The following is a 26,882-nucleotide window of genomic DNA, read 5'->3' as shown; positions in this document are numbered from 1 at the left end:
TCAGATTTCAATGGTCCAAGGCACGTAATGATTTCATGGACAGGAATATATCTGAATGACTTTGCTGTTCCAAACGCAATCCATATCTTGGGTATTGAAAGTTCAGCCCCTGCAGCCACAGCTAAAACAACAACATCTGTATCCACTGTACGGATAGCGATGTGCTTGAAGCCCTGTTGTACTGCGTCTGCAAAGTGGAGGACCATCCTTGTATCAGCTTCCTCATTATCACACGGGGATAGAAAGCTGACATCCCGTTCCCTATTGCAGACGACACTGCGCCCATCGGTGCTTATAATTTCTTTCTCCGTGGAATGTTGTGCAACGTATCCGACCAAGAACGTAAAAAGCTCTTTCTTATTCTCGTCAATTCTTAGGAACCCCTGCCAATTTCCTGGTAGATGTATGTGTGCAGCAACCCTGCGCCGAACTCCTTTACCACGTTTCATCCTTGTCTGGGCCTTCAGACTATTATCCAGGTACTGATCCCATACGATGTCTTAGCGACTCACATTTTGGAGTTTGCGATCCAAATATGGAATGAATACCTTCAAGGCATAATCCTCGAATGTTGTAATTGCAATTGGCTTTAGGATATTCACCATTGCAGCACCATCAAAGTTTGGTGTGTCACAGGTAACTTCAATGCTTTTCTCAAGACACTGCATGAGATCAGACTTGCTTCCTTGCCGCAGCTTACCTAAAAAGGACAGTGCTGGCGGACATGCCTGATTTTCAGGTTGAAAGAACTCACTTAGGTTTCCATCTCTTGACTGGCAAGCAATATACAGCCTTGAAAAAAGGGAGCAATCACTATTGAGAGATGACAGTTGTACGCTTGCTTTAGATTTTTCTCTGGGAGATGGTCGGCTGAACAGAGACAATTTGTTCTTTTTGATTGGTTCTGATATTGAAGTAGACCTTTCGATAAGTCGGTCTTTCGTAAAGGTTTCATACTGTTTCTGTCCTAAATCTTCTGCATTGTAGATAGCCTCCACAACAGATGAATCTGCAATATCCCTTGTGTCTAATCTCATTAAATCATGGCTCATCTCTGTAAATGGATTTCCCATTTCTTCCAAGACATTACATAAATCACTGACTTGCCGAACAAAGGTTTCCTGTGTAGCTTTATTCTGCTCCTGGTGTTTGGTGACATGGCTTATTCTTTTGTTTGGCCTTTCCATGGATGCCTCAAATTCTGCAGTCACTCTTACAATTTCTGGGCCAGCAACCATCCAATGCCTCAGTGCATCTGGATTTTGAGTCAGACCTATAGCTCCTCCCTCCCTTTTGACAGTGGAAATGTTTTGCTCGTGTGCCTGGTCGATTGCCATTGATGAAAACACCCTGGTTGATTTGTTAATGGTAAACTTACCATTGTTAAATTCCTCAGCTATATCTGGATGACATTCCTCCAAACCTGCAATATCTCTAATGTGTACCGGTAACCATATGGCGTAGTTAATGTGATCGAAACTGAAGAACCAAGGTGCAAGTGCTGATAAACTGTCTATATACAGAGGGAAGTTTGCTGTTCGGACATATCTCAAGTACGTAAAAACAAGCATTTCAAGATGTAGTGTTGCGTACCAGAACTGAAAAAGCTCACTCTCTTTCTTGCGCAAGATGCACCATTTTTCAAATGAATTAGGCTCCTCCTCAGTGCAGGATTCTACATAGCCACGGTAAGCTCTTTTCATCAACAGGTGCAGTGCGCTCGGAGTCACTTGATGTGCATGTCTAGTTTTCGTCACATGCGACGCCTTCAGGAAAGATTCTGCTACCTTAGCTTGAACTAAAGCCTCCACCCATCCTGAATCCTCCAGCCAGTCACCTATAAGTTTCAGTGCAGCCATTTCAATGTGTAACCCTCCCAAAAGCACAATAAATTTGTCTTCACCATATTCTGAAGGCCACCGCCACTGAATCTGCTTTGCAAGAATATAAAGGGGCTGATACAGAGTGATGACAGGTATCTGGTTGTTGTTGAGAAGTATCACTGCTTGTCGAATCACATCCATTGAGTGTCGTATCATGTACTGACTGAATCGTCTGAAAATAATGGCAACAGTGCTGTAATCGCTGGTAAGACTCCAGCTGATTCCTGTCGATTTGCATGATACGCTGCCCATGACAGATTGGTGTTATCGTTGACATCATTGCTGTAGTTCTCTTCAACCTCCACGAGCCACCTATATGAAAATTGTGATTTAGAATGATTAGATATGATACTACATGCTTAATACTTACCAATGAAAAATTCCATGCAAAAACTGAATTGAAATGTTTTGTGTGATACATACTGAGTTTCCTTTTGCAACTCTTGAATGACATTCTGGCGATCACTTGTCACTTTTCCATCCACATGTGGAACTGCAAACTCAGCTTTTGACATATTCAAAGGGCCAACATTGGTGTAGGAATCCGGCAGTTCATTTAGCTTCTTCCATGAAGATTCCAGTTCAAGTGGAAAGGAACGGGTCGTACCAAGATTAGAGGGAGTTTGAAATTGAAACAGTGATATTCCAGTTCCATGAAAAGAGCCGGTTGTCATGGAAGAGCTTGGGTTGTGGTCAATGTTATCCACTGCTGCAACCGTCAACAGACCACGGCACAGATTTGGGGGGCAAACTACTTGTTCGCTGTAGTATTGAGCGCAAACAACATTTCCCATTGTTGTTGATATTTCCATTACTCGAGTGTAAGAAATGGATAGACCAAGGTCAAATAAGGTGTCAATTAAGTCTCTCTTGCGTGTTCTCGCATGTTCTGTTAATCCAACGTATATGGGAAGTGGTGGCTCTCTGATCTTACTGTGGTAGACATTAATGTTCCTTTCTCGCTTTTGTCGAGCTGAATTGAACATCAGTAGTTGTGCCATGCTAAGTGTTTCCTGATTCACCCTATCTGGAGACTGCGACGCTATGTTGGAACCACCATGGATCATAGCCACTAAGGACAGTAATGATTGTGGAACTGAGTTTAATTGACATTCAGGCTCAAATGAACCCGAAAACTTTATTTGTAGGTCATTCATATCTCTTCTGACGATTTTCGCAGCTCTAGAAAAGCATATTGCTTCTTCGTCATAATCTTCAATTTCACAGGCTTTCCGCAGGGCAGACCCAAAGTCCTCATCGAACACCAGCAAAATATCCCTCCCTTGCCTGTGAGCTGTCATGTATGGAAAATGGGAGAGAATCCAGTTTTTCAATTTTGTACTGTGAGGTCGACCTTCATTTGGTAGTCCCAGTTGTTCTAATCTTCTGCTATAGAGTTTGATTAGATCCGCAAGCTTGAATACTGGCGCCACTTCTTCCTCAATCTGTGCTTCTTCAATGTATGTTATAAGTTCAGCAAGGGCAATACCATGACGTATTTCATCTTTGCTCTTTTCTTTTATTTCTTTCTGTTTTTCAGCTGCTCTGTTGTACAAACCAACAAGACACTTTGGATGATATTTCGCCTCTTGTGTGACGAGATCCCCAGCACTTAATTGCGCAAGAAGTTTTTCGTCTTGCAGGTCTATTGCACATCTTCGAACACGGCTATCGAGACGAAATGTAGAGGCTTCACGGAGAGGTTCTTGTAGTGAAGGTTTTTCACAGAAAAAAAAAAACAAAGGTTCTTCGCAGCTTCACCCGGGCTGCTACTTCGTCGCATGAACATCTTGTTTGAAGATGGCTGCGGTTGCCCCTCATGCTCTGAAGATGCATGCCTCTTCTGTGCTCTACTAAGTTTTGTACAATTAAACTTCATGCAACATGATTTATGCCACTTTGCTTGGTGGCCTGCAAGAGTCTTCTCGATCCCAGATCCTTCATCGAGGTTCCCTACATCTATGGGGATGGGCAACTCACCAATTCCACTGAAACTAATGATATTCCTTGCTAATGTGGAATACCCTTGACCAACACTCGGTCTTTTGGATTGTGCAGGACATTGTAAATTTTCTGGGGATATCTGCTGACAAAGGCCACAAATATTCCAGTCAATTTCTTTTGGTGTTTCTTTACTTTCACTAATAGAAGTCATTGGGTCGAACAGTTTATGGCTTTTAGTAGACTTCATTATGTGTATATCTTCTAATCTTCACACATCTGCAACTGTACAAAAATAAATTAGAAAACTGATTAAATACTACATGCATTAAAACATATTAAAAATTCCAAACCAAATTCTCAGAGACTATCAGAGACTGTGTGAACAACTAGAGACAGTCACATGAAATACAATGTAACTCAAAGATATCGAACACAAATTCAGAGATCTACGGCCATAATGTTAATAATAGCTCAGTTTGCATATCCCAGATGTAAAACAATTCAAAACCCAACAAAAAATTTCATTACCAAAGACTATTTGGCCATCTGGAATCACATATATTATATATAGTATAAAATTTTGACCGCCATCTTGGAAAATTGCGGCTCCAGCAAGGGGAGGCAACTTTTCAGGTGGCTCCATATCTGAAATTAATTGCATGACATAACTCTACCAGCGTGCAAAATTCCATGCTTGTACGTAAAATAGCCCAATTCTCTCAAATATCTGCCCCACTATTACAAGTACTGAACAAAACATACCAACTTATTCTGACACTGTATGCTTTTTCGTAAGCCTGACATGACTGTCACTCTTTTCAGTTTTTGACCTAGTCCATTTGGCTCGAAGCAGACAGAAGAGACAGGCTGATAAGGATACATATTGGCAAGGTGCTGCCTCGCTTGAGGTGGGCGTTACCTGGAATAGAACTGGAAGTTCTCCCACCTACACTGACAATGCCTGGTGATCAGGGCGTGACAGCCATTACCCCAACCTTAAAACCGGATCAAAGTCAGCAGCTGCTGGTTCTACATGAACATGAGGGCAGGCAGCACATGCCTGAAAAATGAAGAGAAAACTAGGGTCCAGTTATGTGGGAGGAAAGGTATTAAAAGGGGAAATAGGAATAAAGAGAGGTATGAAACAGCAAAAGAAACTGTGAAAGAGTAAGCAGGTATGAAAGAAAAAGAACAAACATCAAAGATGTAAGGAAGAACCCAGCCAAGAATCAAGATCCAGCAATCAATCCAAGACCTAAATGCAGGAACAAGTAAAAGCTACCAGAGGTCCATCAGTGGGGAAGCCAAGTCCACACAGCATCAGGATATGGTGCGAGCATAATCAAAATAAAGGCCAATTACTGTACCGTAGACCAAATAATGAAGCCAGACATAACAAAACACACACACACACACACACACACACACACACACACACACACACACACACACACACACACACACACACACACACACACACACACACACACACACACACACACACACACACACACACACACACCTGACTGGTAAGTGCTCAAAGGGGCAATTCTATTTGAAGTTATAACCTGAACTTTCAAGCATTTTACTGATTTCCCAACCACAACGATATTGTGCCAAGATTGCTATGGTTTCAAAACGGTTCTGCGTGTGCACGCTGAAGCATTGAGGGGTGATAGAGCCATTTTTAAAGCCCCATACTCACAAAGAACAACGGGACAATTCAATGAAAAACTAGAAGGGCACTCGGTAGAGCACACACCTCCGCAACGTAATGCCTGATCCAAGAGAACATATTGGGCCCAATACATTTTTGAAATATCGTGCTATACAGCAATGTATCGTTGTTGGCCCAAACTCACAAACGTGAAGAATCACTTTGGAAATTAAATAATTTCCGTAGCCGCCGGATCCAGATCTGGATCTTCACCAAAATCAAATCAATTCTTCCTTGTCACACACCCAACATGTCCACCAAGTTTCGTCTGAATCCGTCAACAACTTTTTGAGATCTCGTGTTAGATATCGTTTTTGGCCCGATCTCTCAATGGTGAAGAATCACTTTAAAATTCTAGTAGTCGGGCCCGGATCCGAATCTACACCAAAATCAAATCTGTTCGTGCTTGTCACATACCAAAACTGCCCAACAAGTTTCATCTGCATCCGTCAACAACCTTTTGAGATATCCCGTACACAGACATCCCATGAAAACATGACCTCCTTCACCTTCCGTGGTGTAGATAATAATAACCATACATAGGGGTAGCCATAGAGAACACAGTGAGGGATTCCAATGTAGATATGTCAAATTATAATGAACCATTGAAGTATCAGCCCTTTAAGGGCCCTGTCACACCTTGACGTCTTAAGGCCCGGTCACACCTTGACGTTTTAGCCAGCGATGGCAACGTATTAAAATGTATCTAAAACGCTGGCTTACATTGAACTTTTGATGTTTTTTTTTTAAAGATTCGGACGTATTCATAGCGACTTGGTCTTATGTATAACGCATTGGTAACGGACACAGAACGTTTCGTTGTGTTATAGATAACTTATACCAACAAATGCTGAACCTGTTGTCGGCCTACACAACCGATGCCCAACGATAGTCTAACTTAGGCATAGCGCGTTGCACGCATCGCCGACGATGTCGTGACGTAGCCTATTAAAAGGCTGACGCACAACGATTCGAATCATAACTGCCGTAGAAATGGAAGTGTCAACATCACGGTCACACCTTGGCGATCTTGCCAGCGTATGCCGACCTAAGAAAAATGTGTCTAAAACGTTGGGGCACGTCAAATACGGTATGAGTAAGTTTGGTATACGTGAGTACAACGCTAAAGTACGCTATCATACGTCGTAGTAAGTAGAGTACGTCAAGAAATTTTAAACATGTTCAAAATTTTACGACGTACTCGGCGTATGACACACGTTCCGCATGCGATGGGGATAAGTTTTACACACGATATGTGGACGCTTACACACGTCCACAAAGGCTACTTATAAGCTACTCATAAGTCGAAACACGTCACCGTGATGTCTTTTTTACGCGAAACTTATTTCTAACTTATGTTTGACGTGCTTTGAACCAATTCTTTACGTAGTCCCAACACACATCGACGTATGTAGACGTATTCCAATGACGCCTTCCGGTCGACAAAAAAAAAAAATTTACGCGTTTCTAGCTTACAACTGCCATATAAAGACGTGTTCCCAGCGGTTTTGGGAATTGGTATATAAAAATGCTGCTCATAAAAGGGGAACCCAACAGTGTTTTCGAGTCCTTTTTGAGTCGATGTCCATGTCAGCAGTAACAGTATCAGTATTAGTATCAGTATTAGTTTGTTCATGTTGGCAGTAGTAGGTCAGTGTGAGGGGGAGGGTGTGGGTTATGATGGATCGTCCTTGCGTCCGCGTGTCCACGGGTAGGTTCATAGGCTGCCACTCAACGATTTAAATGGCTGCATCTCCACTATTGAAAGTAGACGCTTGCCTCAAAAATTGGATTTTTTTTTTTTACACTCAACGACTTTTAAACGGTACCACTCAGCCATTTTCATTGTTTACAATGAACGATTTAAATTGCTGTCACTCGCCTTTGTTTTTTGACGCTGAGGTTTTGAAATTTGAAGCGTTTCTTCTGAACGTGTTAAAACGCTCAAATTCGACTATTTTAAATAAACGCTGCCAATGGACAATTGGAATCATAGCCAAGCTAGACATCGAAGTGTGAACATCCTCGTCATGCCGAAGAAAAGTTTGAAGAATGCTGCAAATAAATGTCCTGGCCGTGGCCGTGGACGCTGACGCAAGGACGATCCATTATACCGACGTCTTTCAGCCGATGAGTAACTTAGAAGTAACGTCTGTCGATGTGTGGCAACGATCGCGTAACGTGCCAACAACACGTTAATCATAGGTTAGAAATAAGTTTCGGGTACGCTAAACATTACCTCGGCGTGTCTCAACTTATGATTAACTTACAAGTAGCATGTGTTGACGTCTGTCAACGATCGCAGACCGTGCATACAACTTGTGGCCAGCGTGGCGGAACGTGTGAGTCATACGCCGGCATACGTCGTGAAATTTCAAGCATGAAAAAATTTGAGGACAACCGAAAAGTACAACGTTTAAAGCCAGCGTACAACGATGTATGGCAGTGTTTTTCAGCGTGCTCTCAATGTTATCAAAACTTACCCATAACGTATTCAACGTGTGCCAGCGTTTTAGAAAAAAAATTCAAAAATCGGCATACGTTGGCTAAAACGTCAAGGTGTGACCGGGCCTTTACCTTGACGTGTTTCGACTTATGAGTAACTTACAAGGAACTTGTGTCGACGTGTGTCAACGATCGCATATCGAGCCTACAACTTATTCCCAGCGTACCGGAATGTGTGAGTCATACGGCGAGTAAGTCGTAAAATTTTCAGCATGCTTGAAATTTCACGACGTACCACGAAATATGACAGCATACTTCATCGTTTTTCAGCGTGCTCTTAACGTATACACAACTTACCCAGAACGTATTCGACGTGTGCCAGCTTGGTTCGGCAAATTTTTCACAGTTTGGCATACTCTGGCTAAATCGTCAAGGTGTGACTGCGTGGTTGACACTTTCAATTTTCAGGCGGTTATGATTTAAATTGGCCTGCGGCAGGTTTTTAACAGGCTACGCCACGAGTTCGTCGGTGATACGTGCAGCGCGCTATGCCTCAGTTAAACTATTGTTGTGCATAGGTTGTGAATGCCGACAACAGGCTAAGCATTCGTTGGTATAAGTTATCTCTAAGACAATGAAACGTTCTGTGCCCGTTACTGATATGTTATGCATACGACCAACACGTTATGAATACGACCAAAACTTAAAAAAAAAAACATCAAAATTTCAGCGTACGCCGATGTTTTACATACATTTTTATACGTTGCCATTGCTGGCTAAATCGTCAAGGTGTGACAGCGCCTTTACAAGTAACGCGTGTCGACGTGTGTCAACGATCGCATAACGTGCCGACAACTTATGGCTAGCGTATGCGGAATGTGCGAGTCGTACGCCGAGCACGTCGGAAAATTTGTCGACGAGCTCGGCGTACGACGACGTATGCCAGCGTGCTCTCAACGTATACAAAACTTACCCATAACGTATTCGACGTGTGCCAGCGTATTCGCCAAATTTTTCAAACGTCGGCATACGCTGGCTAAAACGTCAAGGTGTGACAGGGCCTTCAGCAGTTTAAAGGCACGAGTGTACTTGGTGTTCTTTGATGCAGCCCTTACAATATTGTGTTCAACTAAGGGCGTTTTCAAAATACATGTGATCAAGAAAAAGCCGAGTCGTTTTGTCCAATTGAATTTTGGGAATTCCCTCTGAGCGATTCAACGGAATCGCGGGACGGAGCGCCGGGCGACGCCGCTACTGCCTGTCCCTTGTGGACACACCGACCCACACCCAGGACGGGAACTCACCCAACTGCCTCCTGCGCTCAGTCACGTCTCTTCCTCCATCCAACAGATTCGTCACGGCTTCAACATCGAATGCCGGCCCTTCTCGTTCCTTCTTGATATCGGGATTCATCGCACAGCCCCCCTTGAGGATCGGCTTGGTTCAACGACGAGGAACTAACAAAGTTCAACGATAACTGTGGAGAATATTCCAAACCGACATCATGTTCGAATCATCATCACAATCATATCATCATCATCATCATCATCATCATCAAACCTTTATTGTTCCGTTTCACCCCGTCTCGTGATCAATGTTTACACGAACTTTATCACTGATGTTCGAGCTCCAATCCACGACCCTCGGAGAAACAATTCGCGGCAAGGAACGACACAAATGAATGAACGAGCAAAAAGGCAAAGAATATGACAAGAGATTAAAAATGGTTCTTTGGTTAATATAATTTGTCCGGTGTTCGACACAACCCGAACGTTCAATGAGCGATGCGATTCCTCACAGTGAAACATCAACAAACGTGAGACTTTTGAACCCCGACTTAAAAAAAAAGAGGGAGACCAGCCGAGATAAGTTTTTTCTCGACGGTACACCGCTCTCAATCACGATGGCAGCCAAAGGACGTGCACGTGGCTGACGATCGCCCGTGGACGAAGTAAAACGACGACGTGTGGAAAAGTGCAACATCAACACGAATCACTGACAAAGCCGCAGCGCTCGACGATGATAAACAAAAAAAAAACAAAACAAAACATGTTTCCGCCCGGTTTCGAACCGGGGACCTTTCGCGTGTGAGGCGAACGTGATAACCACTACACTACGGAAACTAGCACACACCACGATTTGTTGTAATCCCTTTTATAGCATTTAATACGCTTTGATTTCGATGTAATAAAACATTGTTATTTATATTCTTCATTTTGCCATCATCTTCGCCACATCATTTTTTTTTTTTTTTTTTGTTTCTTGTCTGACAAATCTTTTAGAGTTCGATGAAGCAATGTCTGATTGGGTGGATGAGGGAAAGGCAGTGGACATAGACATGGTCTATCTCGAATTTAAGAAGGCATTTGATAATAATGTACCATATCGCAAGTTGTTCGCCAAATTGAGGGCTTGTGGAGTGGCTGGTCAGGTAGTTAATTGGATTGCAAACTGGCTTAGTGATAGGAAACAAAGAGTGAGTGGGAGATGTAAAGAGGGGGGACCTCAGGGATCAGTACTCGAACCATTACTATTCATTACCCAGGTCGAAAAACCAGTTAAAACCAGGACACATTTTCAACTGGTCTCTATTGGTTCTAATTGGTCTTTAACTGGTCTCTATTGGTTTCAACTGGTACCAGTTAAATTCAGTCAGAATTCCAATTTCCCAGTTGAAAAAAACCAGTTGCTCATATTTGTACCAGTTAAAGTCTTACTGGTTCCAGTTGATACCAGTTGCAATGTACTGGTCCCAGTTGATACCAGTTGCAATGTACTGGTCTCCCAGTTGATACCAGTTACAATGTACTGGTCCCAGTTGATACCAGTTAGTTAAATACAATTGTATTTCAACTGGTAATATATCACTCTATTCCAATTTCCATATTAAAACCAGTAAGAAACCAACTGGCTTTACTGGTACCAGTTGGCTACTGGTTTTCAACTGGTACCAGTTGACCAGTAAGCTACTGGTCTTTACTGGTTTTTTGACCTGGGTATTTACATCAACGATTTGGATAATGGGGTAAAGAGTCACCTTTTTCCAAATTTGTGGATGACACAAAGCTTGGAGGAAAGGTGGATAGCAGAGGGGGTGGTGAAAAAAAATAATTATATTAATGTACTCTAAATTATATAATTGCTGCTGGTGCTTTATAAATTTAATGTTTATGCTTTAGTCGAATTGGCTGTCAGTTATTTTTCCCTTTACCCAAGAGTCTTTTGACCTAAATATTGATAAAATGAATGTCTTGCTGTGGAACAAGGTGACCTGGTTGATGACACTGAAACTTTTGCCATGATTATGTCATTCTCTCTTTCACCCAGTGGACACGTATTGCAGTTTGAGTTCTTTTGCCTAATGCTTATCAGCTAACCCTGTAGTTCTCCCCTCCCATTCTTTGGAATGTCAAGTTGTGTTTGAGAATTGCTTCGGGCTTATGTTTCAGTGAAGTCCGTTCGAATGTTTTCAGTCAAGTATTCAATGTCCTTCCTCCGTGTATACGAAATTAAAGATTCTCCTTTGGTATGCTGATCCAACTTGTGGAAATTGAGTTATTTCCCACGACAGGGTGGTGAACAGATACAAGATAGTATTGATACTTGCATAGATTGGGCAAAAAACTGGCAGATGTAATTTTATCTGAGCAAGTGTAACGTGTTGGGGATGGGAAAGAACAATGACAATAGAGATTACAGGATGCAAGGGGTACTTTTGGAGCGTATCACACAGGATCTGGAGGTGGTAATAGATATAGGAGGTAAGCAGGCAGCACGGTGCCCGGCAACTATGGGTAAAGCAAATAGGGTTTTCGGTTGTACTCGACGACCCGTGAACCCCTTGGATTCCCATTGTGACAGCAGTTGATAAAAAAAACATTTAAAAAATGGAAAAATTAAAAAAGATAGCTCCAGCAAACTATACCGCTGAGGTTGTTTGCATTGATCAAATTCTCCCGAAGAGTACTTGACTGAATCGGGAAGATTTTTTTCCTGATCGGGAATTGAACATACATACATACATCTATACATACATATTTACAAGATGAGAGTTTTAGTAACTAGTACGTGCCCGTAAAAAAAAAAAAACAAAAAAAAAATTCCAACCGCGAGCAAGAAACAACAACCACACAGGCCGTTTCTTTGCTCTCGTGTGCCCGTCCGTGCGTGGAGCGGAAGGTCGCATATCACAGTTACGATGATTCGCAATTTAGGTTTTAATGGCCAATTATTCAATTTGCGCCGACGTATTTTACCTTTTTGCAATGTCGTCGCAAGGAAAAACAAAAAGAGAAGAGAAGAGAGAAAAAATGTATTTCCTGGTTCAGAGCATACCAGCACTCTGATGTTACTGAAATTTATGCACCGTCTAATTGGAAAACGATCATAACTTGGGGCATTGTGTTTATCTATAAATGCGCATAAGAAATCGAGAAATTATTAGAATACACGAAGTCATCACTCTCCGGAAGTCCGTACGTTGTAACCCGTAATGGGGAACTCGGCTGAGCTTCCCTTCCCCATCGGCCACGCCCACGCAACAATGTGTCTTGTCATTGGTTTGGTAAATAAATGGCCATAACTTGGGAAGCACTTGTCCGATTAATATCAAACCTTGAAAAGGCACATCCTCAGGTCCCCAGTAATATATCTGGCAAGTTTCAATTAGATCGGACCAGCGGTTGTCGAGAAACAGCGGTCACAGACACACACACACACACACACACACACACACACACACACACACACACACACACACACACACACACACACACATTGTTGGAATTATAGATAGATATATATATTATATAGATATATAGATAAAGAGGGCTTGCTCTCTGTTGATTGTACTTGCTCTGTTGATTTCAGCATTTGTGATGAATTGATGAAGGACCGCACCCACTGCGACCTCAGACGCGTCTACCAGAAGGCTTGTTGGCGCCAATGGCTTCGGATGAATCAAGAGTGAGGCATTGGCCAGTGCATCTTTGGTGTTGTGGAAGGCTGACTCCGACCATCGGAACACTTCAGGGTGTAACTCGTTCAGCGGTTGCAATGTTGTGGCTGCGTTTGGGATATATCTGTGGTAAAGTTGAAGAGGCCCAAAAACTCTCGCAGTTTGCATTGATATGAAGGTAACAGGAAGTCTCTAATGGCCTGCACCTTCTCCTCGAGTGGACAGATTCCTGAGTGGTTGACACAGTGGCCGAGGAAATTCAACTCGGGAATGCCAAATATGCACTTTGTGGGATTGATGACGGTGCCAAAGTTCTGCAAACAGGGGATGAGAAGGCATAGGTGTTCCTGATATATCTATGCGGTTGCACTGGTGATTAGAATGTGTGGAATGGGGTAATAGTCTGGAGCAGTCACATTGTTCAAGAATGATAATCCCTACAAGGACACCAATCCCCAGGTGTTTTTTTGGGTACCATGTGCAGGGGTGAAGCCCAACTGCTGGAACGATGGTCTGATGATCCCACGTTGTAACATGTACTCAAACTCCTGGCCGGTGATACATAATTGTTGGGTCATTGTCGGCGAACATGCACAAAAACAGGGGGTCCTATGGTCTCGATGTGATGCGTGATCTTGTGTTTGATCGGCTGGATTGTCGTCGATGGGCACGTTGTGCACGGTAAATCATAAAGTACTTTCTGAAAAAGGCACATGGACGTACGTGGATGGAAGACGTGATATTAAGCGACGAAACGATGGATGTTTTATTGAGAAGACTAAGCTGTGTTGAGGCATCCAACAGACGGTGATGTTTGACGTCCATGAGGAGATTGAAATGACGCAAAAAATCTGCACCTGGGATAGAATATCTGGTGTCGGCAATACTAAACACCCATGGAAATGACCGATGTATCCCCAAATCAAGCTGGAGGAGACGTTCTCCAAAAGTAGTAACACCACTGTTGTTAGCAGTAGGCCCTACGCAATAAATATTCCCGTCCATCTTTCCCTTCAGCGGTAAATGGCGACACAATGCTCACCTCTGTCCCCGCATCCACAAGAAAATGAAGTCCGCCACTATGATCCACGAGGAAGAGAAGGTGAATGACTTATGGCCTAGGTGAACTCATCACCATTAGTTGTGGGCCTCATCGTTTCCCTGTAACCAGTACAAGCACTGGGTCAAACTCTACACTGACGAGCATCAGCACCGGACATCACGGGGTGATAACACCAATCTGGAGTGTTCATGGAAGGTGAAGGCGAATGGTAACGTGAGCTATGGCATTTCTCTTTGTCCCTAAAAGGTGAACACGATGATAGGCACTATTGGTGTTGCGCAGCATGGAGCTCCAGAAAGAGCTTGTTAAGGTCCGCCATTTCAGATTGTAGCTGTGTGATGTGCTGTGGTGGAGGTGTCACATGATCAGCCAGATCCACAGTAGCGGGTAGTGCCAGTTGTGCGTTAGATGAAAGTATCATATGGCCATGTGGTGGCAAACGTTCACAAGAACAACTCATAAAGAAGCGATTGGTCTGAGGTGGTGTGGTGGTCACCGAGAAGTTGCTGCATATGACTCAGAAGGTGTGCGGGCCTTCGATATCCCAAATCCTTGGTTGTAAGAATTTGTTGAAAGCGGCGGTGCTCAGAGGGGGTCATACGCTTTTTGAGTGGAATCTTCAAAGTCATTCAGGGTGTTCGTTCGAGGTTGTAGTAAAATATTACCTCTGTCCTCCATTGCATACTATGGTGACAAATGGAGCCAACAATGTAGTTGAACCGTGTCAACTCGGTCGTGATCTGTCGGGGTGTCAAATTTGGCTTCGACTTGTGTAAACCATAGCTTTGGGTTGTTAGGCGAGAATGGTGGCAGCTTTATGGAAGCCGCTGCCTCCGTTGAAGCTGGTTGAGCGACCCATAAGAACACCGTTACTTGGTTGTTCCCGGCGACTGGTTGAGTGCTAGTAACTCCTTATCTCTCTATTCGGATCACGTCAGGGGGTCACCAATTTAGCGTGGAAGAAAAGACCTCCGAGACATTCAGATGCCGAGTCAATCCTCTTCATTAGACTGCCGCGGGAAACCCCGTTCAACCGAAGCAAAAGCTTATTCACATACTAGTGGGGTATGCTTACACTTTGTGGGCAATAACGAGCCGTGCTTCCCCATTGTCTCGGATCACTCACCTCTGCATGTTTTTTTTTTTCATTTATTTATGTTTTCATATCTGGATGCTTTCCGACAGGTCTATGATTTTTCCCGGGGTATCTGTTTTGATGTCTGTCGGCACGAAAAATTACCGTGCTTGTCCCCATTGTCTTGGGTCGCTCACCTGCATTTTTTTCATTTATTTATTTTCATTTATTTATATTTTCATTTTCGGACCCTTTCCGACGGTTCTGTGATTTTTCCCGGTGTATCGGCTTTGATGTCCATTGGCATGCAAAATTATTGTACCTCCCCATTGTCTCGCGTTGCTCACCTGCATTAATTTTTTTCATTTATTTATGAAATAAATATCCCTGGGTCAGATTGCGGGAGAGTGTGTCGGAGTGGTGCTGAGGTGTCGTCCACCAGACGGCGGTCTCCTTGGGTTAACCTGAGGCGGTCCCTTCGGGTGGGTGCCTGGAATGTCCTATCCCTAAGAGAGGATGATCACCTGTCTCTGTTATCATCTGAGCTCAAGCGTTTGGACATCGGGATTGCAGCTCTCTCTGAGGTTCGGAGACCGGACTGCGGGGAGATAATGGTGGGTGGTTACACCTACTATTGGTCTGGTCGCTCTGATGGTTACCATACCCAAGGAGTTGCTGTAGCTGTGTCCAATAAGCTGACCCCAATGATAATTGAGGTAACACCGGTCAACGAGCGTATTATGAGATTAAGGATTCGTCACTCCTCAGGTGTCATTTCCCTGGTCTCTGTTTATGCTCCGACTGAGGCGAGTGATCTCACCGTGAAGGATGCATTCTACGCCACACTCGAGTCTGTGGTTGATCAGTGCCCCAGACTGTACTGTACTGAATTGGGAGATGCTTAGCAGGCAGACACGAAGCGGAGGAACAGTCGAGCCGGGCTGTGTTGCACGAGTGCGAGCGCGGGCGTACCGTGCCCGCGGCTCTCCTTTATTCCGTACGCGGTACACACACACGAGCCGGCCGACTCCAGCATTACTACGACGCCTCAGACGGCGTGCACACCTCATATCCCTTGCCGAACCCCCTCGGCCACTCCTCCACCATCACACCCATCATGCATCATCATCATGCCCCTCCCCGTGGGCATGGCTACACCACACAGACGAGATACACTTCTAGTCTTGGGGGATTTCAATGCATCGACTGGAACTGATAGGGATGGTTATGAGGTGTGTGTTGGTCCCCATGGATCAGGAACTATGAACCAGAATAGCACTAAGTTCCTTGACTTTGCAAGAAGTCATGGACTTAGGGTGGCTGGTTCATGGTTTCAGCGCCCACAAGCTCATCGCTGGACTTGGTATTCCAACGCTGGCGGTGTGGCAAAGGAGATTGACCATGTCCTCATTGACGGTCGTTGGAGGATGATCCAGAACTGCAGGGTCTACCGGAGTGCTCAGTTCCTCAATACTGACCACAGGCTTGTTGTAGCAACTCTAAAGCTGCACCTTAAATCCTGGAGAATGGTACCATCCCAGCCGAGGCTGGATGTTGCCAAGCTCAGGGATGAGAGAGTAGCTGAGGAGTTTGCGAACAGGCTGAGTGGACACTTGGGGGGTCTGGGTGCTTTGGGGGGTCCTGAAGAGTTGTGGAGCACCTTCAAGACCACCGTCCTTGATGTTGCCGGTGGATGTCTTGGAGCTCACCGCAGGGCAAAGAAGAATTTTGTCTCTCAAGGGACACTGGATACCATTGACCAGAGTCGCAGGACCAGGCTGAATGGCAGAGCTGAGCTGTTCAGGGAGCTGAGGCGTAAAACTGTACGTGCACTGAGGGTGGACAAGGAGGCCTATGTGCGAGGAATCTGTGAGGGGGTAGAGCATCACCTGTGGACAGGTGATTCTCGTCCCGCTTACAGGGGAATTCGCACATTACGTTCATCCAAGCCCATCCCTCGGAGCACTGCAGTTAGAGCAGAGAGTGGTAGGCTCTTGACAGAGGAGTCTGAAGTGAAGGCCCGCTGGGCCGGTTACTTTGAGCGGTTGTACCAGGCTGATCCCCCAGCTGTCGAGTTGGACGTCAAGGGTGTTACAATCCCTGTTGCTGACCCTCGAATCAACTGTGGTCCACCTACGCTTGTGGAAACACGGGCTGCGGTGAACCAGTTGAAACGGGGCAAAGCTCCAGGGATCTGTGGCATCCATGCTGAACTTCTCAAGGCTGGTGGAAATGCTGCCCTCGTGTCGTTGCATGCAGTTTTGTGCTCTGCCTGGAACACAGGCATCATCCCAACTGATTGGAAGAGGAGCCTTGTTGTCCCTCTCTGGAAAGGGAAGGGTGATCGCCAAGACTGCAACAACTACCGAGGGGTGACGCTGCTCTCAGTGCCGGGCAAGGTCTTTGCTCGGATAATTCTCGATAGGGTTCGCCACCATCTGCTTGAGCACCAGCGTCCAGAGCAGTCAGGCTTTACACCAAAGAGGTCAACGATTGACCGTATCCTTGCACTTCGTGTCCTCACCGAACGCAGACGAGAGTTTCGGCAGGGGCTGCTTGCAGCCTATGTTGATCTCTGTAAAGCGTTCGATTCAGTGAATCGGGACGTCCTCTGGAGGATTCTTGGTCTTCGTGGGGTGCCACCAAAACTGATCGATCTGATGTCTGAACTCTACTCTGGTACTGAGAGTGCTGTGAAGTGTGGTGGTACCACCTCTGACTTATTTCCAGTTGTTACTGGAGTTCGTCAGGGATGTGTACTTGCCTCCACACTTTTCAGCACTTGTATGGACTGGATTTTAGGGAGGATGTCGGAGAGATCAAGTTGCGGTGCATCATTTGGGAATGTCAAGATCTTGTACCTTGACTTTGCAGATGATGCAGTCATCTTTGCGGAGACTTTCGACATCCTCTTGGGGGCCCTCGAGGTGCTGAATGAGGAGTCGGAGCCGCTGGGATTATGGGTTTCTTGGGTCAAAACTAAGATCCAGGCTTTCAATGACATCTTAGATGCTTCTGTCCTGTTTGTACCTGTTTGTGGTGAGGATGTTGAGGTCATGGAGAGATTCACTTACCTTGGCAGTGATATTCATGTCTCTGCTGGCTGCGAGTCAGAGGTCAATAGACGTCTGGGTCGGGTCTGGGGAGTCATGGATTCACTGGATCATGGGGTGTGGCGCTGCCGGTACCTGTGCGGGAGGACGAAAGTCCGAGTCTTCAGGTCCTTGGTACTTCCAGTCTTGCTCTATGGGTGCGAGACTTGGACTCTGACCAAGGATCTGAGACGGAGACTTAATTCCTTTGGTACCAGGTCTCTTCGGAGAATCCTTGGCTATCGCTGGTCGGATTTTGTGTCCAACGAGCGGTTGCTGAGAAAGACTCGGATGAGATTTGTTACCTGCATAGTCCGTGAGCGTCAGTTGCGGCTGTATGGACATGTGGCTCGTTTTCCTGACTCTGATCCTGCTCACCAGATTCTCTCAGCGAGGGAGTCTCATGAGTGGAGGAGGCCAGTGGGCCGACCACATGCCTCATGGTTGCAACAGGTTGACCATCATCTCAAGGAGATGGGGATGGGCCTGGCATCTGCCTGGGGGATGGCCAGACGGAGGCCCCTGGAGTACCGGCGGAAAGTGGACGCAGCGACGCGCTGTTCTGGCACATGCTCCCATACCTGACCTGACCTGATTTATTTATATTTTCATTTTTGGACCCTTTCCGATGGTTCTGTGGTTTTTCCCGGTGTATCGGCTTCGACATCTGTCGGCAGGCAAAATTACCATGCTTGCCCCATTGTCTTGGGTCGCTCACCTGCATTTTTTCAGTTATTTATTTTCATTTATTTATATTTTAATTTTCAGACCCTTTCTGACGATTCTGTGATTTTTTCCTGGTGTATCGGCTTCGTTGTCTGTCGGCACGCAAAATTACTGTGCTTGCCCCATTGTCTTGGCTTGCTCATCTGCATTTTTTTGCATTTATTTATTTTCATTTATATATATATATATTTTCATTTTTGGACCCTTTCCGACGGTTATGTGGTTTTTCCCGGTGTATCGGCTTCGATGTCCATTGGCACGCAAAATTACTGTACCTCCCCATTGTCTCGCGTTGTTCACCGGCATTTTTTTCATTTATTTATTTTCATTTTCATTTTTGGACCCTTTCCGACGGTTCTGTGGTTTTTCCCGGTGTATCGGCTTCGATGTCCGTCGGCACACAAAATTACTGTACCTCCCCATTGTCTCGCGTTGCTCACTTGCATTGATTTTTTTCATTTATTTATTTTCATGTTCTTTTTTAAATTTTCATTTACGGATATGTTTTCCGATGGTTGTGATTTTTTTTTCACAGTGTATCGGCTCTGATGTCCGTCAGCACACAAATTGTCAGCTTTATATGTGACCCACAAGGTATCGAACATTAATATCAGTAAGTCAGTGAGTAGAGTGAGTCGTTAGAATAAGCTTTATATATTAAATTAAGAAACCAAAGGCAAAATGATGCCACTCTTGTACTGACATTCGATTACGCAGAAGGAAATGATTTTTTGAACTCTGATATCACAACCTCAACTCAACGTGGCTTTCTACCAAGTCAGCAATACACATCAGCATCCTCATTGCGTGGAGATGACTTGGAGTCGTCATTCCAAATAACTGATAGATTTACACCTCGTCATAACGACGTTTAGCATCGTTTCCGAGATTTTCCGTATTATTGAACATTTGGGCGGAGTATAGAACAAAATTTACGAAGAGTATCACAAAAAGCAATGGAGTTCATATCGTTGCTAGGTCGTTGTTTTCACCGCGCAAAAATGGCGGCGGTCGTCGCTAACCGGAAGTAACTCAAAGATGCATTTCCGCCCCTTCCCCCCTATGGAATTTGGGGATCGAAAAAATCCGTTTAAGACCGGAAAGAGTAATACGACACGGAAATACTGTATTATTTTCATAATGAGGCTGCACGATTTAATAAGACACGACGTCAGTGAGGTCGCAGCTGAAAATCAACCAATAAGACGGCAGCTGGGAAATCGCGACGCGTTGCCGTTGTCAAGGAGATTTTACGACCCGTCGTAAAGTCTTTGAGTCGTTCCCGCGTTTTGCAGTCGTTGGAGTGGTGATCGACCCCAGCTCGGACTCAAGACAATCGATGAGACCCAGCTCCTGTTTAAAAGCGCCGTCGTTCACGGCACGTACGGCCGAATGGCCGGTGCTCGTCACCCGCGGTTCCATGCACGTGTCGGCCGCGCAAGTCTGGCCGTTTAACCCACACCATCCATGGTACCGTACATCCACATGTGGAGTGTGACAGCACAATAACTAATGAATACATCTCGCTGCTTATGTTTGGCCTTGCCTTGTGTGGAAATGCGTTTTAACGGCTCATTTAACCTTTCAATCGTTTCGACATAACAACAATAATAATAATAATAATAATAATAATAATAATAATAATAATAATAATAATAATAATAATTCAGATATAATTCCACAAACATGCTTTTTATATCTGTCGAAATAATCTAAAGTCGAAATAAATAATTTTTCTGCCTTTGGTGACTTGATTACCACCAAGTTGACAAAAGCAAAAAGAATGGTCGTTAAATAATTAAAGCCAGAAATCTCATCTATCCACAATTCCAGTAATGTGTGTGTGTGTCTGTCTCTGTGTCTCTGTGTCTGTCTCTGTGTCTCTGTGTCTGTGTCTGTCTCTGTGTCTCTGTGTCTCTGTGTCTCTGTGTCTCTGTGTCTCTGTGTCTCTGTGTCTCTGTGTGTGTGTGTGTGTGTGTGTGTGTGTGTGTGTGTGTGTGTGTGTGTGTGTGTGTGTGTGTGTGTGTGTGTGTGTGTGTGTGTGTGTGTGTGTGTGTGTGTGTGTGTGTGTGACCGCTGTTTCTCGACAACCACTGGTCCGACCTAATTGAAACTTGCCAGGTATATTGCTGGGGACCTGAGGATGTGCCTTTTCAAGGTTTGATATTAATCGGACAAGTGGTTCCCAAGTTATGGCCATTTATTTACCAAACCAATGACAGGACACGTTGCTGTGTGGGCGTGGCCGTTGGGGAAAGGGCGCTTTAGTTACCAATGACAGGACACGTTGCTGCATAGGCGTGGCCAATGGGGAAAGGGCACCTTAGTTACCAATGACAGGACACGTTGCTGCATAGGCGTGGCCAATGGGGAAAGGGCACCTTAGTTACCAATGACAGGACACGTTGCTGCATAGGCGTGGCCATTGGGGAAAGGGCACCTTTGTCACCAATGACAGGACACGTTGCTGCGTAGGCGTGGCCAAAGGGGAAAGGGCACTTTAGTTACCAATGACAGGACACGTTGCTGCGTAGGCGTGGCCGATGGGGGAAGGGCGCCTTAGTTACCAATGACAGGACACGTTGCTGCGTAGGCGTGGCCGATGGGGGAAGGGCGCCTTCGTCACCAATGACAGGACATGTTGCTTGGCGTTTTGCACCCACAGTATCTATAATTCCAGCAATCTCTGTTTGTTTGCCTTTCAAAAGGTTTGAAATTAATCGGACAAGCGGTTCCCAAGTTATGGCCAAGTTAGAGCGTGTTCCCCATTACGGGTTACAACGTACGCACTTCCGGATAGTGATGACTTACTGTTGTAATAATTTCTCGATTTCTTATGCGCATTTATAGATAAACAAAATGCCCCAATCCAGTCATCATTTACGAAAGCGAAGGAACCACCTGTGTGGTTGTTTGAAAGTTTTTTTTTGTTTTACACGTACGGCCACGCACGTACAGCCACGCACGTACAGCCACACAAGAGCGAATGAGCGGCCTGTGTGGTTATTTGAAAGTTTTTTTTTTTTTTGCACGTACGGCCACACACGTACAGCCACGCGAGAGCGAAGGAACGGCCTGTGTGGTTGTTGTTTCTGGCACGCGGTTTGAAAGTTTTTTTTTTTTTGCACGTATGGCCACGCATGTACAGCCACGCACGTGCGGGCACGCGAGAGCGAAGGAACGGCCTGTGTGGTTATTTCTGGCACGCGGTTTGAAAGGTTTTTTTTTTTTGCACGTACGGGCACGCGAGAGCGAAGGAATGGCCTGTGTGGTTGTTGTTTCCGGCACTCGGTTTGAATTTTTTTTCCACGCACGGCCACGCACGTACGGGCACGCACTAGTTTTATTTAATCGAGGAAATTTACTTGACATTGTCCACATTTTATAACTTCTAAGCTAAGTTTTTATTTGTGGAGGCTTGGTGTAGCCTGGTGTTGGCTTAGCGGTTAGGGTGGTGGCTTGGGATCCTCGGGTCCTGAGTTTGAGCTCCGTTGGCTGCTGAATTAACACCAGGTGGGGTTGACTCAGCCTGTCATCCTTCCGGAATGTCAGCGAAAGGACCACCATTGCACTGGTAATAGGGGCACTGCATCAGCGGCATAACCATGCCGCTAACCAATGATGCAACCAGCAGCCAAAAAGGCTGTACACGAAGGGAAGAGACTCGGTGGCATAATGCTTCGAGTATTGGTCCTGATTCTGGGAGGTCGGTAGTTCAAACATCAGTCATTAAAAAAAAGACCTTAAAAATCGCTTGTGCTGCTTCTTTGCACTATGTTCAGCATTTAAATGGACAGAGCACAGACAATCAATGCTGGAAAGGCAATGGCAAACCACCCGCAATAAGCCTTGCCAATAAGCAGCTTCGGAGCATCAACGCTCTGTGAAGAGTATGGTACAGGTTTTTTTTATAAATATTTAAATATATAAATTTTCAATTTGTTGAAGGAACGTCACTATCAGCCAAATTAATGGAACTGTCAGCTTTCCAAGTTGACACGTCAACATCCTGACAGTACATTAGATTTCTGCCAAAGCAATAAATCATGGAACTATATACTGTACATAGTCATTTGCCATTGTTTTCTCAATAAGTGTTCAGAGCATGATTTGTAGATTTTAGCCAAGGTATCGAAACGCAGAGGCGACTCTTTTTCAAAAGGTGCTTTTAGATTTTCATAGTTCACATGTTTGCACTCGGATTGGTAAACATGACAAAATATGTAATGCTGTCATTGAAAAGAACATACTCCATGATGCCCTGCCTCCAGGAATCTAGGTCTGCTGTCGAGCTTGGGTTCGAATCTTGACGTAGCTAAAAACTCACCCAGGTGGTGTTTGACAATGTGTATGCCATCCTTCGGATAGACATTAAACTGGGTGTCCCAACTACGAGCATTAGTCGGAGGACCTTAAAGGACCAAGGTGGCCTTCGCGAAGAGTAAGCGAGTTATTTGTGGCACTCGAGATAAGTTCCAACTTTGCTTCCTTCAGCCAAACATTCGGCCTGGTCAGCTGGTTCGTGAAAGACCTGGGACTCCATAAGAAAGTGGCATTCATTGGAACCGTTAAAGAAGTTAGACATTTGCAATTTATGGAATTAATGTGTGATTCATCATGAGCTTCTGGGATTGATTTGCATTGCCTTTGTTTTTTTAATCTACAATGTGAAGGCTCATATAAGAGCTAACGCACAGAACGTATAACAAGGGGAGCAGGAGACGAGGGATGGGAGAGGGAAGTACAAAACAGTGGGGAATAGACACATGAGGAGATCTGTGGAAGGGAGAGGGATGGGGTGGAGTACACAGGGAAAAAAAGATGGACACTGCAGGGACTTTCATAAAGGAAAGCAGGGACTTTGACGGAGATAGGTTTGGGGTAGATAAATGGGGGTAGGAAATATCATGGTTTTGGATGGGGAAAGATAAGAAATGGTGGTGAAGAGCTGTTTTGAAGATCTGGAGGGAAGAGTGGGATTGAAGAGAATGTGGGAGTTTGTTCTAAAGGTGGGGAAAAAAAAAGGAATGAAAGAGTGAAGGTGAGCAGTGATTCTTGATTTTGATAGTTGAACCAGAAGGGGGTTGCTGGTGGACCTTGAGCACCCTGCCGAAATATGGGTGGGGCAGATCACAGACAGAGCGGGGGTGGGGGTGGGGGCGAGGCCATAGAGGAGACGGTAGAAGACAGAAAGACCACCGACCTGCCTGCGGCGAGAGAGTGAGAAACCCAAAGACTCAGCCTCATCGGGGGAGATGCCAATGATCCGAAATGCTTTGGTTTCCACAGCATGAAGCCGAGAAAGGTGAGAAGCAGGAGCACCAGCCCAGAGGGGAGAGCAGTACTCCATCAGGCTGTGGATGAAAGCTCTGTATATGGTTAGGAGCTCAGGTGGGTTGAGGAAGGACTTTGCTCAATGTAGGATTCCCAGTCGGCGACTGGCTTTGGAGGCCAGTTTAGAAATGTGGCTTTCCCAGTAAAGGTCATGGCAGACAGTGAGACACAGCAGCTTGAATGAAAGGACTGCTCCAAGAGGATTGTTGAGAAAATAGATGGGGGGGAGGAGGGGGTTCCAGACGGTCCATTCGGAGAGACATCGTGAGAGTGTGAGATTTGTCAGGATTGAAAGACATGTTCCACGTGTTGGACCAGCTTGTGATTGTATCCAGATCTGCAGAGAGTGAAGAGGCTGCTGCTTGCAAGTCTGAGGGATGATAGATGGTACGGCAGAGGGTGGAGTCCTCAGCAAAGAGATAAAGAGGATTTTCCAGCAAGTCAGAGAACAGGGCCCAGAAAACTACCTCGAGGAACTCCTGCCTGGACAGTGAGAGGGGATGAAAGAACTCCATTAAGGGCCACACATTGGCTGCGACAGGAGAGGAAGTCTGCGAGCCATGAGGGGAGATGGCCTTGGATACCATAGGAAGAGAGTTTGGTGAGCAGGGCAAGGTGCCAGACCGTTTCTAAAGCACGCGATTTGTCTAGGGATACGGCTCCGATTTCATGTCTGGCATTGAGGACCTCCATCCATTGTTGGGAGAGCAGAAGCAGCATATCCAGGGTAGAGTGACCTGGTCTGAAACCAAATTGATAATTGGAAATCAAGCCATTGGAGAAGAGGAAGGATTTAATGGAGTAATTTTTTTTCACAATTTTAAGAAATTTGTTTTTAAGCTTCTTCCACATTGGTTCTAAAGTCATGTAATTCTCCAAGAAAATGATAAACAGGAGGTTTAATGTGACGTTCTCAACAAGCAAAATGAAGTGACAAATATTGAAATGGCTTATTTTTATGAAGGAATACATTTTACATTATGATGATGAAAGGTGCAAGACATTCATCAGGAAATGCTTTTGTTAAAATTGACTGCTCTGTGAATCATCTGTGTTGTTTCGTCTTTCGTAAGGTTTTGCGAACTTCCGTTTGTGTTGCTTATGCTTGTCATACTGTCCCTTTAGGCTTCCAAGAAAGGATTAAGAGGTAATATTTAAACTTCCTTGTTTTTGTCGCTTCATATTTGCAATGAGGGTTACCTTCTTATGCTAATGTTCGTTATCATTATTGTTGCCATCATCATCATCATCATTCAATATTTGAAATGGTTTTCATTGCAGTTAAAAATCCAGATATTTATTTTTTGTGTGTTTTAAGTCGATGACATGTTTTGATGTTTTTGGCAGATTCCATTGGTGGCATCTTTGCAGATCTGCTGAAGGATGGTTAGTCGCTCATCACGATCCTCATTCCACATCAACCTGCTCTGATCACACCACTGCAGAAAACCACCATATACCGTTAATGCAAATTGATGAGACACTTTGTTGCTCCATGTTATTTGCAACTTAAACAGTAAATTTTTTTCCCCACGCGTGTGAAGTGAAAAGTCAATGAAAGTTAAGCAATTGGTTCACTTTGTCCGTCTGTCTGTCCACAAACGTAAGTTTATGATCGAGGAACAACTTAATTTCAATTGAATGTTATATTTTGAACACGAATCAGAAAACAAACCTGTAGTTTATCAGTACTCTTCCTTTATTTAGTAAGGCTTTATTTATATGTCCCATAAATCAATGATACTTTCCTGAGAAGCTCCTGCAGCTATGTCCAGGGGTAGTGATTATTCTCCAAACACCACAATATCCATCCTTCTGCATCTCAGATATGATTCCAGTCATTGGAGGATTATTATCCATTTGAATCCTATTGCTCTTGGAACAGCTGTTGATAACACTGACGTTGCACAACCAGAGAGTTCATTGAACGTCCTACCCCATGCTTTTTTGAGAAAAAAACAACGGAAGTATCTTTTCAGCTGTTGCTTTGTGTTTTTCACGAAACGAACAGTGTTCGGTGCCGCCATATTTGACTGAATGCTGAATCTCACAGTTGCTCTGCCCTCAGGGCATGAGATGGCAGGAATATTTTCCCAAGTATGGTACTGCTAAATGGGGAGGGTTTTTGAATGTGCCAATAAAGCGATTTTCATTCTATAGTGTTTAAGTATACTGGTAACGTAACAGGTGTCCACAACCATCCTCGACCATGTTGTGGAACGTTGGCCGAGGCCCTCACTTTTTCACCTCGATTAGCTTTTAAATTCATTTTCTCCAAGCTCATAAGTGATTGACACAACTTTTAAGTATAGGAGCATCTATAAATGGAGAATTATTTTTCACGTTACATGATGATTGGATGAAAAATGCGTCCGGCATTCCAAAAAGTACGTTTTCTGCAGGCGTGATTTGCAGGGTGTTTTACGTGCCAGGAATAAGCGGCCTTGATCTCGCTTCGCTCAGCCTCGGCCGTATAATTCAATTGAAATAAAATATAGGTTTTAAATGCTGTATAATTCTTTTTTTTGTTTGTTTCGAAACAAAACAAACTTTTTCTCAAAAACCTGGGCGAAAATGGAATTTTTTTTTCTTCTGTCGTCACACCATGCCTAATATTGGTTGGTATCTCAGGAATGGGTCAAGATG

At 44.6% G+C, this 26,882-nt stretch overlaps 3 protein-coding genes and 1 non-coding gene across 12 annotated transcripts in view; 1 reads left to right on the top strand and 3 right to left on the bottom strand.

The window, feature by feature from the left end:
- Positions 1-26,882, bottom strand: part of ACOX1 (acyl-CoA oxidase 1) — a 104,194-nt gene that overhangs the window by 68,621 nt on the left and 8,691 nt on the right. The window contains exons 1-2 of one of the 4 annotated variants that reach the window (XM_085883884.1): positions 9,788-9,806; positions 9,294-9,466 (exon numbers count right to left, since the gene is read on the bottom strand). In XM_085883884.1, coding sequence (XP_085740010.1) covers positions 9,294-9,402 — 109 coding nt within the window. In that variant the 5' untranslated portion in view covers positions 9,403-9,466; positions 9,788-9,806. The other 3 variants (XM_085883882.1, XM_085883881.1, XM_085883883.1) reach the window with 3 other exon arrangements.
- On the bottom strand, positions 1,513-4,074 carry LOC147024211 (uncharacterized). Its single transcript, XM_085886914.1, has 2 exons — positions 3,782-4,074; positions 1,513-3,638 (listed from the first exon to the last, which is right to left on the bottom strand). Exons 1-2 carry the CDS (start codon positions 4,072-4,074, stop codon positions 2,243-2,245), a joined length of 1,689 nt encoding a protein of 562 aa, XP_085743040.1. The 3' UTR covers positions 1,513-2,242.
- On the bottom strand, positions 10,040-10,112 carry TRNAV-CAC (transfer RNA valine (anticodon CAC)). The gene has a single exon. It is a non-coding gene; the product is annotated as a tRNA-Val (tRNA).
- FBF1 (Fas binding factor 1) overlaps positions 20,144-26,882 on the top strand; it is a 215,869-nt gene continuing 209,130 nt past the window's right edge. For 5 of the 6 annotated variants that reach the window (XR_015058923.1, XM_085883877.1, XM_085883875.1 and 2 more), the window contains exons 1-3: positions 20,144-20,372; positions 25,362-25,383; positions 25,584-25,622. Coding sequence is in view for 4 of the 6 variants with exons in the window: in XM_085883877.1 (XP_085740003.1) it covers positions 20,370-20,372; positions 25,362-25,383; positions 25,584-25,622 (64 nt within the window). In the remaining 2 variants the exon portion in view is untranslated. The remainder of the gene's footprint in view (positions 20,373-25,361; positions 25,384-25,583; positions 25,623-26,882) is intronic. The other variant, XM_085883880.1, reaches the window with a different exon arrangement.

This window comes from Eptatretus burgeri, chromosome 6 (genome assembly GCF_056783735.1).
Source record: "Eptatretus burgeri isolate ZD-2024b chromosome 6, Ebu_testis_v1, whole genome shotgun sequence".
In the NCBI taxonomy this organism is placed as follows: domain Eukaryota; kingdom Metazoa; phylum Chordata; class Myxini; order Myxiniformes; family Myxinidae; genus Eptatretus; species Eptatretus burgeri.
The sequence above is the reverse complement of the archived record's forward strand: the minus strand, read 5'-3'. Positions and strand labels throughout refer to the sequence as shown.